At 52.2% G+C, this 12,911-nt stretch overlaps 6 protein-coding genes and 1 non-coding gene across 7 annotated transcripts; 3 read left to right on the top strand and 4 right to left on the bottom strand.

Moving 5' to 3' along the window:
• Positions 1-35: 35 nt before the first annotated feature.
• Positions 36-2,066, bottom strand: YALI1_F16796g (uncharacterized protein; the record flags this gene model as incomplete). The annotated part of the gene is made up of 1 exon (XM_505334.3): positions 36-2,066. One exon carries the CDS (start codon positions 2,064-2,066, stop codon positions 36-38), a length of 2,031 nt encoding a protein of 676 aa, XP_505334.3.
• A 3,886-nt stretch (positions 2,067-5,952) lies between these two features.
• YALI1_F16743g (uncharacterized protein) lies at positions 5,953-7,374 on the bottom strand (the record flags this gene model as incomplete). Its single annotated transcript, XM_505333.3, has 1 exon — positions 5,953-7,374. One exon carries the CDS (start codon positions 7,372-7,374, stop codon positions 5,953-5,955), a length of 1,422 nt encoding a protein of 473 aa, XP_505333.2.
• Positions 7,375-8,088: 714 nt separating this feature from the next.
• YALI1_F16735g (uncharacterized protein) lies at positions 8,089-8,336 on the top strand (the record flags this gene model as incomplete). Its single annotated transcript, XM_068283371.1, has 2 exons — positions 8,089-8,199; positions 8,244-8,336. 2 exons carry the CDS (start codon positions 8,089-8,091, stop codon positions 8,334-8,336), a joined length of 204 nt encoding a protein of 67 aa, XP_068139472.1.
• Positions 8,337-8,886: 550 nt separating this feature from the next.
• On the bottom strand, positions 8,887-10,035 carry YALI1_F16717g (uncharacterized protein; the record flags this gene model as incomplete). Its single annotated transcript, XM_505332.3, has 1 exon — positions 8,887-10,035. One exon carries the CDS (start codon positions 10,033-10,035, stop codon positions 8,887-8,889), a length of 1,149 nt encoding a protein of 382 aa, XP_505332.3.
• A 75-nt stretch (positions 10,036-10,110) lies between these two features.
• On the top strand, positions 10,111-10,582 carry YALI1_F16715g (uncharacterized protein; the record flags this gene model as incomplete). The annotated part of the gene is made up of 2 exons (XM_068283370.1): positions 10,111-10,149; positions 10,211-10,582. 2 exons carry the CDS (start codon positions 10,111-10,113, stop codon positions 10,580-10,582), a joined length of 411 nt encoding a protein of 136 aa, XP_068139471.1.
• Positions 10,583-10,657: 75 nt separating this feature from the next.
• YALI1_F16709r lies at positions 10,658-10,776 on the bottom strand. Its single transcript, XR_002432161.3, has one exon. It is a non-coding gene; the product is annotated as a 5S ribosomal RNA (ribosomal RNA).
• Positions 10,777-11,558: 782 nt separating this feature from the next.
• Positions 11,559-12,536, top strand: YALI1_F16702g (uncharacterized protein; the record flags this gene model as incomplete). Its single annotated transcript, XM_505331.3, has 1 exon — positions 11,559-12,536. The coding sequence occupies one exon, from the start codon at positions 11,559-11,561 to the stop codon at positions 12,534-12,536; it is 978 nt and encodes a 325-aa protein (XP_505331.3).
• Positions 12,537-12,911: the final 375 nt, after the last annotated feature.

Below are 12,911 nucleotides of genomic sequence, written 5' to 3'. Positions count from 1 at the left end.
CGACACCGGCGTCACTGGTAGACAAACTCATGCAATTATTGACTGACCCGCAGAACCTGACGAACCGCGTCCATAAAATCATCTTCAGTCTCCTGTTGCAGCTTGTCGGACCGCAACTGGGCCATGATCTCCTCCTTAGAACCATAGAGACAGGGCTCCAGCTTGGCCAGAGTGGCCAGAGCGACCCGGAACATGAACGAGTCGCCCTCAAACAGCATCACGTCCCAGATTCGAAATGTGACGTCCAGAGAAAACTGCTCAGTGAACAGCGACATGACCAGCGGCGTCAGGTAGGCCGACGGCGACACGTTCTGCGACTGAAAGTGTCGGTACAGCGACGGCAGCCGGGTGGAAAACACCTTGAGGAACGAGGTGTAGCATGCAATGAGCGCCTGCTCGTCCCGGGCAAACATGGGTCTGATGAGATGGCCGCGGGTGAGCAGGTTCTCCAAGGCGACCCACGACTGGAATGGAGAGCCCAGCGCCAGAATCAGAGATGCTGCCGCACATGCCACCTTGTTGGTATGAGGGTTGGCGTTGGCATCTCGGGCTGCCCAGTATGCGGTGTGGGCCCGCAGAACGGCGTCCAGATCGTCATGGTAGGGACATCCGGCGCCGAACATCTTGAGCTCCGGGTACACCGAGTCGAGATCCACGTCGGCAAACTCGACGGACTTGGTGGCCGATTTTTTGCTGAACTTGTCAAACTGCGGTTGAGACAGCTCCAGCGCGTTGCCAATTCGCTCGGTCCACACAAAGCCTCGCGAGGCCGAGGGCACGCCGGCCCACCACAGCTCGCGGGTGGCTGGGTTTTGGATGGCAGTGTGGAAGTTGGGGATGATTTCCGTCTTCCACTGGAACGCGTTTTCGCGCTGTCGGGCGGCTCGCTCGCTCTGTCGCTTCGCCTCCTTGGCAGCAAGGGCCTTTTCCACCGCCGCTCGCTCCTCAACCATGCGCTGGTACTCGCGCAGATGCTTCTTTTCCTCCTTGCGGTCCTTGGGGGGCAGAAAGGCCGGACGGGTGCAGGACGCTGGGGACGACAATGACGACGCTGAGTGGGTGGAACCGCTGGAGTGGCGGTTCTGGGCTAGCTCAATCTTCTGCTCGTGTTGCAGGGCCTTGGGCGACTCGGTGAAGGCCACCGAGAGCTCCTGGGCTATGGGCGACAGCGAGTCGAACAGCGATGACATGTCCATGATGCGGGGGACGGAGAAGGAGCCGTCGGGGGTGTTGGGGTCGTCGGAGGATAGCATGGTGGATGTGGTTGAGTTGGCAGAAGAGTCCATGGCCGGCGACGGCGCGTTCATGTTGTGGTTGGGGTTGTGATTAATGCTATGAAGTTGTTGTTGTTGTTGTTGTTGTTGTGACTGGTTAGGGAGGTTTGTGTGGGAGGCGGCTCCGAGGGTTTCCAGCGCCAGCTTGGAGGACGACTCCCGGGTCTTTTGGTAGAGCGAGGGCGCTAGGGGGATGTTCCATGCGCTGAGATCGTCAATGTCGATGGCGTCCTCATCGTCGTCGTCAACAAACGACTGGTTTTGCAGAATCTTCTTGCGGTTGGCGGCCTTCTTTTCCTTCTGGGACGGCTGTCGTTTGGGCAGCACAAGGCTTCCGGGCTCAGAAAGCGCCACTGACGACCGCGACTGGAACGAGTAGACAGACGTACGCGAGTGTCGAGGCGACGTTGTGGGGCTGATTGAATGCTGGGTGGAACAGACGGAGTTTTGTCTCGACGGTCGCTGCTGCTGTTGCTGTTGCTGTTGATGTTGCTGATGGGGGGCGGGCACGTCATCAATGGCGTCCAGTTTGGACAAGTTGCTGAGAGACGAGTTTCTGTACTTGTTGGAGGTCTTTTTGTGTTTGTTGGGGCGCGGCGCCGGTGGTTCAGTCGCCAGCGACGTGGTGGAGGACACTCTGGACAGCCGGCCGCTCAGGGTACGGTCCTTCTTGTTGTCTCCGGCCAGGGACACCGACGAGTAGGACGTGAGCGTGGACGTGGACGTGGACGCGGACGCGAACCGTCGGTAGTTTGTGTTGAGAGACACCTCTTCAAAGTCGCACATTGACATATTGTCCGAGGTGTGAGAGAGTGAGAGAGTGAGAGAGTGAGAGGGTGATTGAGTGATTGAGTGATTGAGTGAGTGGGTATGTATCGGTGTACCGGTTTACCGTGGAGTCTAAGGGCAATGCGTGTAATGTCACCGGGAGCTGTTAACTGAGGAGATGACCGGTGGAAGAGTTGGTTAGGTCGGGGGCCCGGAAATTCCAATCACGAGGAGCTGAAAGGGAGTTTTTTATCCAAACAGAATCTTGGAGTTGCGCGGCCGAATTGGACCACACACATTCCCTTGTCCCAAAAGGGCACGCCCAAATCTAGAAGTTTAATTAAAAGGGGGAGACAAGAATGTCTTTTGGCGGGCTGGTAGGGAGGGACACAAAAACCGGGGTTGAGAACAAAAAGAGGTGTGAAAAACGGATATATGGGTTGCGGGGTCATCATCTGCGTATTGGCCACAATTCCCGCTAGAAAAGTCCCTGGAAACACGCAAAATCGCCCCCCGTTGCGCCCGCCCAAAAAAACTCCTATTTTTGGCCATTGTATGCAAGCCCACTGTAACTGTAATCTTGTTAGATGAGGTCAACGCGAGACAGAAGCCGAGGCAGTAGCTACGTGATCAGGCTAGTGATCAGGTTGGCGGTCCGGTTTTGGGCTCGGGTCACGTGACTCCCTATGTGGGGAGGGGGGGGATTATTTTTCTGCGGTCGTTTGGTCGTTGGTCGTTTGGTCGTTGGTCGTTTGGTCGTTCTTGTGTCGCTCTGTCTTCCATGGAGTTATTCCTCCTTCCTCTTTGGGAAACGCGTATCCTTTTTTTGGACGGCAAAGTTAGATAAAAATTGGGCAAGAAATTGGGACAAAAATCGAACATTGAAATCGAAAATCCGAAAATTACAAAATGGAAAAAACCCAAACAAAATTAAACTCGTCCGCTTCCTATTGTGTGTGCCAAGGGTATCGAAAGATAAACATGCATTTTGCCAAGGGTTCGGGTCCAAGTTCGAGTGAGCGATACGATACAAGAAATTGTGGTGCAACTGTGGATGTAAGGTGGTGTACTAGTACAGTACAGTACCGCGGAGACATGGACGTCTCAGCTCGTCTTTGTCTCAATCCCCGCCGCGCAACTCTGAGTCTGCTGCCACTGTAGCTACCAGATGAGCTCCCATGTCAACTCTGAGTTTCCGGTACCTCGCCAGCGGTCGAAAAAGGAAGGCTGGCTGAGACAAGCAGCAGAGATGGACACGGGCAGGTTGCGACAAGCCGCCCAGCAAGCCGCCCAGGCAGACAAGCCTTCGGGTCGGGGTTTATTCCGGCAAGGTCTGTGGAGGGAACGAGTGCTTGTACGTTAGGTAAGAGGTGACCGTTGGTGGTATTGGCACATTACGAGTACGGCACTGGTCGTTGATCGTCGTGATGAACGGCAAGGATGGCTTAACGGTGGTGTACATACGATACAAGTACATGTGTGGATACATACTTGTACTGTATTGTATGCCTGAACTCATAGCAACTCATAGCATCTCGTACTGTATCTGCACGTACTGTATCTGCTCGTACCGTACGTCATACATCGCTTCGGAGACTCCAAGACAATGTCCAATGTTGCTTGCGATAGTCGGCGCCAACCAATAGTGACCAATACACCTTCCTTCCTTTCTTCCTTGCAGCACCGTCGATTCCATGCACCCTTCAGCTGCATTTTTTGCCCGTAGACAAGCTCGGGAATGGAGACGGAGAATGTGCGATGGCGATAGAGAGAAGGGTTGGATTTTCGGAGAACGGCCCCGGCTTTGGAAAAGTCGACAAACTCGACATCCGGCAATCCCGACATCCGAAAAACCCGTAGCGGAGGGTCGGTGTAGATGTGTAGACAAGTACGAGTATGTACTGTACGGGACGAGTTCCAGCTATAACAGATACCCGTACGACCGGGTTCCATCACTGGGTAACCAAAGACGCGTACAACTACAGCTGTAGTGGATATGCAGTAATTAGTGCCTTGGTCTAGACTGAACCACTACTTGTAGTGAGTGTGGGTTGGTATGGTGTTGGGCACGCTCTGGCACTGGCACGGAAGTAACTTGATTGAATCGCTTCATCGAATCGCGCAGACTGGATGGATCCACTCAATTGCCCCCGCTCATCCACTCAACTGCCTCCGCTCGTCCACTCGATTGCCTCCCTCATCCACTCGATTACCACTCTCCCTACAAGTTCTAACCCAACCTCTACTCGTACTGTAGACTCAATCCAGGGGTAAACTCCACAGCTGTCAGGCACGCTGCAAACGCTGAGGTGGACTAGACACATGGCTCAAGCATGGTGGGTCTGCGAGGGTCCCACGCGTTGGCATCTTCGCACAGACGCTGGTTCTGGGGTTCACCATTCCTTTTTGGGAAGCGCCGTCCATGGGTACAGTGTGAGACAGGGTAGGACATAGACATGTGCCGTGTCAAGAAAATGTCAAGTAATATCGGCTCGGATATCAACAAGTTTACTTAATGCCTACCGTTCAAGTAGCTCCCAACAATTGTCAACTAAACATACAGTGCCGGTTGCTAAAACAGATTCGAGTATTCACGTCAATATCCGCACTAACCACCTCCAGTAAAAAAACGTACAGTACACGTGGACCCCTTGTCTAGACTGTCCACATACTCCACTCTCCACTTGTCGTATGTTTCACCTGTCACCATTGTTGCATCTTGGAATGACTTGGCGTGAAAAGTGCAGAAAAAATAAAAACACCAAATAAAAAATAAATCAAAACATAACACAAGAATACTGCCAGAAGAGACCGCCGCAGTATGTACACAGCCAGAATATGTACACAGCCAGAATATGTCATGTCAATTGTGCATATACACATGGGAAATAATACTGACTCGACACCGTAGGCTCAGTGGCAGCTATACACCCCCTATTTTGAGGGTGGAAAAAAACTTCCTCCAACGAACCCTAAGTAAATGCCAACAAATATATCAACTATTTCGGCCACCCTTGGAAGGGTTGAGCTAGACCCAGACGCCAGACGTCCAACGCAAATTGAGTCGCAAATATCCTATAGATCGTCCACAATCGCACATGTCACGTGACAACGCGCACAGACGCGCACTGTATACCTTCGCCTGGGCTTGTTCATGCACTTCTCCACACGCTTGTGTGTCTATGCCACTTGTTTACATGCACAAGATGAAACACCTTGAACAGATGTATTATACAGGGGCGATATCGCGCGGTTTCCAAGTTTTCTCTACCCGTCTTTAGTCACGAAACATCCCCTGTTTCATCATCTCGGCCAAGGCAGTCTAGCGAGGCTTGGCAGGGACTGAGAGCTGCGCCGTGGTTGGAGTTGTCATGATGCTCTGTGATCCATTCGAAAAGTCTTGCTGCTTCTATAGTCCATTGGGATCGATCAATCAGGATGTCGGTAGTTGGTAATATCGAGTCTGAATCGTGTTCTTTCCAGATTCTGTGACTCGAAGAACATCATCTTCAGATCTACAAGTCCGAATGACGTCAGTTGTCAAGTGAGCGACTGACTGGAGAGAGAGCTCTCGCAAGTCATAGATCTCCCTAGACCTGCTCTAGACCTTCTAGATCTCCTTAGACATCCCCTAGACCTGTCCGCGACCTCAGCTACCTCCCAAACTTCTGTAGATCTACCCTCACTCAATCAAACCAACCATGACGACAAGTCATAACTAGACCGGCGTGCATCTCAGGAGCTCCCATTCAGCATATGCCTCACTATTCAGTCAATTAAGACACAGACCTCTGTCGTTCCTCAGAGCTTTCGCTACACAAGTCTTGCCTCGGCAAAAGTCACTAGATGTTGGCTCGATCTTCGCTCCACTCAGATTCAGATGCGCTCCGATGGTCTATTACTATATACATTACTCGTTATGATGTTTGAGCCGGTTAAACAGCTTCTTGAGGAACGGGGTGTGCTTCTTCTCGTCCTCTGCCGGGGCCTCGGGCTCCGACTTGACATGGCCATCGCTTCGACGGGCCGACTCGTCGTGTGTGAGGTCCGCCAGCGTCTCCAGCACCGCCGTCTGTGTCTTGTCCGTGGGCGCGGTAATCTTCACGTCGTAGATCACCTTGAGGTCGCCAAAGCCGTTTCGGCCCTTGGGCAGACCCTGCTCGGGGATGGCGATCTGGGCGCCGGGCTGGGTTCCAGCAGGCACTTTGATTCGCAGCTTGCCTCCCAGCAGAGTGGGGATCAGAACAGTACCGCCCAGAGCAGCGGTGGTCATAGGAATCTCCTGCTTGTAGACGAGATCGGACCGCTGTCGAACAAACGTCTTGCTGGGCTTGACGTGGATTCGAACCAGCAGATCTCCATTGTGCAGACGCACCGTGGGTCCGGCCTGGGCCTCGGGAGCGTCTCCCATTCCCGACACCCGCAGAATCGTGCCGTTGTCGACTCCGGGAGGAATGTTGATGGAGGTCTCACGGGTCTCTCGAACCACTCCGTTGGAATGGCACGATCCACACTCGCCGTCCTTGGGGATCTGTTCTCCAGAGCCTCGGCAGACCTCACAGGTGGTGGACATTTGGAAACCGCCATTCACCACATGAACACGGGCTCCTGTGCCGCCACAGGCCGAACAGGTGGTTTTCTTAGCATCCTTCTTCATGCCGGAACCCTCACAAGTGTTGCACGAAGTCACCGCCTGGTACTTGAGGTCCCGGGTCACGCCGCGAGCCACGTCTTCCAGCGAAATCTCCACGTTCAGCTGGATATCGTTACCCTCAAACTCCTGGACGTATGGCTGCTGACGTCCAAATCCGCCTCGGCCACCGCCCTGGCCTCCAAACGCCGCCGAAAACAGATCATCCAGATTGATGCCCTGGGCTCCAAACCCTCCTCCGCCAAACCCGGCTCCTCCAAATCCGGCAAACGGGTTTCCACCGCCGGCAAACGGGTTGCCTCCGTATCCCTGGCCTCCGGGCTGGCCGCCTTCTCCAAACGCCGCGGGACCAAAGGTGTCGTACTTCTTTCGCTCCTCCTCGTTGGACAGCAGCTCGTAGGCCTTCTGGACCTCCTCAAACTTCTTCTTGGCGTCCTCCTCCTTGTTCACGTCCGGATGGTACTTTTTCGCCAGCTGATAGTAGCTCTTTTTGATCTCCTTGGCGCTGGCATTGGACTCCACCCCCAGAGCCTTGTAGGGGTCCTGCATCTGGAGGCGGGCCGAGTGTCGGAAAAAACGCGGGTGGAGTGGTGCTCGGATCGCGGGCTTTCCGGGGCCGCCGAAAGCTGCCCGAACCGCCCGCAACCCCACCTGGGGTCGTGCCTGCTTGAAAATTCGCATTGTCGTGGGCTGTCTAAGTGTCCTTTTTATGTCGTGGCAATTGCAGCAACTCCGATCCACATATATATTTTTCAATTTCCTCCCACTTTGAGTTTATATACATGCACGCCGAACTATCTAGAATTCCTGGAGAACTGGGGAGATGGGCACGTGTCGGGGCGGGGTTTGTGTCGCATGGTGTCGCTTTTTCGTCTTTAATCAAACAGCCAGCCTCGAATATATAACGAGGGCTTCCCCCTGCCCCCAACGTCCTCCTCTGCCCCCAGGTATCCCAGGCTCCCTCTCCGTTAAAACCTCGCCGCCCTCATCCTGCAGGCGTCTCAACTTTGAAATCATTGGATAGTGGCAAACGAGATGGGACGGAGATGGGACGGGGGAGATGGACGGACGAGATGGACGGACGAGAGTCGGGCTCTTGGAGCGGCTGGAGATGACCAAGGAGGCTTGTCTCGTCGGTAACCGGGTTGTACTTGGGTCTTAATTGGGCTTACTAAGCGGCTCCAGCAGCCGGGTCGACTGCGGTACGTGCTCGGAATAAGAAAGCGTGGGGAGATCGGAAGAGCGGTTCAAAAAGGGAAAGAAAAGTCACATGACTTTCACGTGATCTACCAACTCATATCAGAAATACTGGCATGAATTGGCTCGTTGGCGGATTGCACATTGGGGATTGGAACGTCGGCAAAGTACGTGACTTGACGATCCGCTCAGAAATACATGCTCTGTTTACCACTGGGTAAAGGGACTGTGGTTGAGAAGGCACATACAGTCTCAGAGTCATTGGCAGTGGGTACAGTATGTGCGATGATGTGGTGTGGTCAACAGATTGTTTTTAGTAGTTACCACCATAGTGACTATTAGTGACTATTTAGTTGACCTCACATTGCAATGACTGGGCATTTAGAAGCGGGAGATATCGCTACGAGAACTCAATGCCGTTTGTAACACCACTTGGCGTCACTTGACACCATTACAAGTTGCTAGATACCGCTACAAGGACTCAATTCCGCTTGTAACGCCACTTGACGTCACTAGAAGTCGGTCTGAGCAGTGCACTCGCCACTCAGGGATGGGGTGGCTTTTTGGATGGATCTCGGATGGATTTTGGATGATTTTGGATGTTTCTACGAGTGGAGGACTCTACAATGCGCTATCCAGACTACAACTTCTGTACATGGACTGTCCGAAATGAGGGGTTCCGAGTACAAGATGCGACAAGATGGTGGAGGAGTGTGGAGTGATTTGGAGTCACTTGGAGGCTCCAGTTCAACTACCCCAGAACAATTGACTTGTGAACGTTGAGAAATGACTAGTACCGCACTTGTACTTGCACCGTACTTGCACCGTACTTGTACGTACGGTATACCTGCCGTACCCTCCTCTTCCGACTAAACCAGAAACCCCATCGATTCACTCTACATCCGTCTATCATCTATATCTAGCTCTAAACTTGGTGGTGACATCCGACAGTGCAATGTCGCTCCGACTCATCTATCAGCTCGCTTCACTCCCGGATTACACGTAAATCCGCTCCACCAACAACTGGCCCACCTCGACTGGCGCCTTGGTCACCACCTTGACATGGTTTCCTCCTCGTCCCAGCCACTTTCCGTCGTCCTCGGCCTCGGCATCCGTCTTTTGTCGGCCGCGGTCGTCCTCAATAGTCACTCCACGGGACCACTGTCCCTCGGTTTCCACACGGACATCCTGGTCGTGTGACTCCCAGGCGCCATGCTCATCTCCACAAATGGCGTACCAGGTGGCCAGGGGATCATGCATGTTGATATGGACGTCAGAACAGTCCACGTTAAGTCGACGGAAGGTGTCAAAGGTGGACTGGAGCCACACCGACGACCACACCGTCAGAGGAGAGCCTGCTGCGGCGCGGTCGGAAACCGCGGTGAAAAACTGGTTCTCGTAGAGATTGTACTCCATGGTAATATCCAGAGGGAAGATTGTGACGGGCACAGGTCGCGGAAGCGTTACGTGGAACTCCTTTCGAGGAGGCAAAGTCACACAGGGCTGCTCAGTGGCCGAAAACGAGTACACCACCGACGCAGCCAGGGGGTCAGAGTAACAGTTGAACTCAGCACGGGGAGTCACATTTCCAGGCACCTTGAGAGCGCCGCCCATGTGAACAATCTCCTTCACCCGCGAAAAGGTGTCGGGATCAATCTGGGCCGCTCGGGCAATGTTCATGAGCGGGCCAATGGCCGCAATCGTCACGGACTTGTCGGGCTCTTCACGCAGCAGGTCGAGAATGACTTGATACGAAGGCTTGTCGGAAAACGTGTATCCGGGTCCGTTCTTGTCGGTGCTGGTGAACTCGGGCATCTTGGTGTGCACGTTACCGAGTCCGTCGTCACCATGGAAGTAGGTAGCGTCCAGTCGGGTTCCGTCCAACGCCGTGTCCATTCCGACAGCCACAATGGGTTTCTGGTTCACGTGGTGCTTGGAGGGCAGACCCTGCTGCTCTCGCCACACTCGCTCGCGTTCAAACACGCTGAAGAGTGTCTCCACATTGCGCAGACTGGCGTTCGTGTCGCAGTTGCCGAAACACAGAGAAATGAGCTTGAGGTCGCACTCGGGCGAGTTGAGAGCCAGCGAGATGGCCAGCGCGTCGTCCACGCCGGGATCAGTGTCGATGATGAGCGATCGGGGCATTTTTCAATCGCTATTCAAAAACCTGTGTCAAGTGAAAGAAAGACAATGAAAGATTGGCGTTGACAAGAGGTGCATATGATAAGGTGGGGACAGAGGAACGCCATAGGTGGGCGGGTGGAGGAGATGCGGAGCCGGAAACCGAGAATCCGGACCAATCACGTGATTTATTCCCCAGTCACGTGCAAAAAAATCACCGCCGTCACACAAAAACACCGACTATTCACCCCCTTCTTCTTCTTCCCCACCGCATAAACTTCCTGATCTGGAACATGACAAAAACTCAACTTTAGTGCCGTTTGTTGGTGTGCTACAGTGGCTAATAAAAGCACAAAAAAACACAAAAAAACACAAAAAACACAAAAAAAGCACGAAAAAACAAATGGGGTTGAGTGTTGAATTTGTCCTCGTTGAATCCGCACGTATTTCTGCGCTAGATCGGTCTCGGTTCAAGTCCTCCAAGTACGAAATAGGAATACCGAGAAAACCGTGGAGATTAGCAACGCGGAGAAGAATGTTGGGTCACGTGAAAACTACAGCGGGAATATAAATAAGAGTACAGTATGTACTGTGCAAGGACATCGGTCTATTAATACCTTGTACATTCCCTTTCTGGGTTTAAAAAAATTGCAGCACCCAGGATTCTCGTATGGTCTCCCACTACAATACTAACTAGGCTCTCTGGTGCTTGACTATGGCTGATCGGACGGGAAGCCGTATTTTCACCAGGATATGGCCGCAACTGGTAAAATAAAGCATTAAATCAACACACTCGGTCAAATAAGTCACGTGATTTGATTATTTGAAATGACGCTAGGATGATGGTGACAAGCCGAGGAAGAAAAAAGAGTGACAAAAGGAATATGGATGATCTAGACAAAGACCCAAGAGTCGTTGTCTTACGTTTATACCCTCTCAAATGTCTTCTAAGTCGACGACTCATGTTTCTACGGGAACAAGAATGTATAAATGGGATTTATGATCTTCCAAGGATTGATGGATTATATTAGACTGGCCAAACCACGTCTGAAACCATGCTGGACGCTTTATCCCTCTCTTTATAGCACTTTAGATGCCACATTTTACTGTCTATTATTGTCTAACAAAACATCAACTAATTGTATAACTAAACGCCTAAACCTACTTAGTCATTACAACATCTCCAAAACCCGAGATATTCAAACAAAATCAAACGTACAATACATTTCCAGCGTCATGTAGTCAATTCCAGCAAGAAACCTTCTGTAACCGTGTCAAAACCCTCCAGAACCCCCCGTTTCCAGCTGACCACCCGCTGACTAAGCAGACGAATAAAAATCCAAAGTCAAAATCCAATATGATATCTTCGACTGTGTTGACGAAAAACACGGCTACCACGGCTATCTGGCGACTAAGGCAGAAAACGGAACGATTCGACTTGTCACTCCAGTATATTGTATCTGTTGAGTAATTCAATCACGTGGAAATCTGTTCTCATCCAACCACTGATCCCCTAGCAACTACTGGAAACAACTTCAGATCACAGAATGCTCTCTCGACGTCTATTTTCCACTACGGCCGCTTTACGGGTCCCCTTTTCGGGTCCGCTCGACATTGGTGCCATTACAGCTTACTCGGCCAAGCTGACGCCTTCTTCTTCAACTGAAGACGTGGTTTCTGCCCTGCATGCTGCCAACAAGCTGGAACACACATACGCTGCCAGTGGGCTTACTACGCAGGTTCACGAGGTGCGGGAGCTCATTGACAAGGTGCTGGACCTACCTGAAAAGCCTTCGTTGGACATGCTGCAAAAGACGGTGTGTACTTCCAAGTACTACTCTCCTTGGTTTGGAACCCGGGCTATGGAGGTGTGGCAACAAAAGAACCCAGACACCCCGATTCCCCGAACCGTGGCCATGGGTCCACTGCGAAAGGCGCTCTGGGAAACAGACTTCCCCGCAGCCTTCAAGGTCGTCGACCTGTCGGCCGGCTCGCCTCAACACATCAAGTCCATCAAACAAAAGATGCTTAAATATCTGGGCGTGTGGGGTCTGTTTGGCCTGAGCATCTCTGGTGCTGGACAGGGGCTCATGGCTGCCGATCTGCTGTTTGGTGTGGCCCCAGCAACCTTCCACATTCTCTGGTGGGCTTATTTTGCCAACGTGTCCATCTTTTCGGTCATTTCAACTGCTGGTCGTTTCTGCGGCAACGGAGAGGTGGTCAAGTGGATGCAGGGCACTTTCTACTCGCACTACTTTACCCACGCGGACGAGATGAAAATGGTGTCTCGAATTGTCGAGATTGACCGACTTATGCCCGAAAACCAGGGCCAGGTGTCTGAGGAGGTCCTGGACGCACTTATTGACCGAAAAATGGCGCCAGTGACCACTCACGATGAGAAAATGATGCAGCTATACTGGTCCGAAAGCGGAGAGGGCTTTCAGTGGGTGGAGCCGGAGCAGGACCCCGCCGAGATTCTCTGGAGACGTCATCTGAGAGAACGTGAGATTCAGAAGCTCAAGTAGACGTTCCAGACCCAAATGGACTTTACCAGTGCTCTATGGATGGAGAATGCAACTCCACAGACTCGGATACAGTGCACTAGGCCCACAAGCTACCAAGCATGTATATAGATTATTGATTTTCAACCTAGAGAGGTGAAGGTGTAGACAACGAAAAGGAGTAACAAACAGCGATGAAAATACACATAGATGAACGTGAGAAACGTCAAGAATGGCTTTTCCATTTTCTACCGCGCTTTGAGGAATCTTCGTACCATACTCACCTCTTGAGTTCCTCAACACGTTATTTAGCCTAACCAAACACCGAAAACTGATTGAAAGAGTACTAATGAACTTGTCACACTTTGTTATATGCTCATATATTTGCTTGTATCTCCA

Source organism: Yarrowia lipolytica, chromosome 1F (genome assembly GCF_001761485.1).
Source record: "Yarrowia lipolytica chromosome 1F, complete sequence".
NCBI classification, from domain to species: domain Eukaryota; kingdom Fungi; phylum Ascomycota; class Dipodascomycetes; order Dipodascales; genus Yarrowia; species Yarrowia lipolytica.
This window is presented reverse-complemented; position numbering and strand designations above follow the sequence as displayed.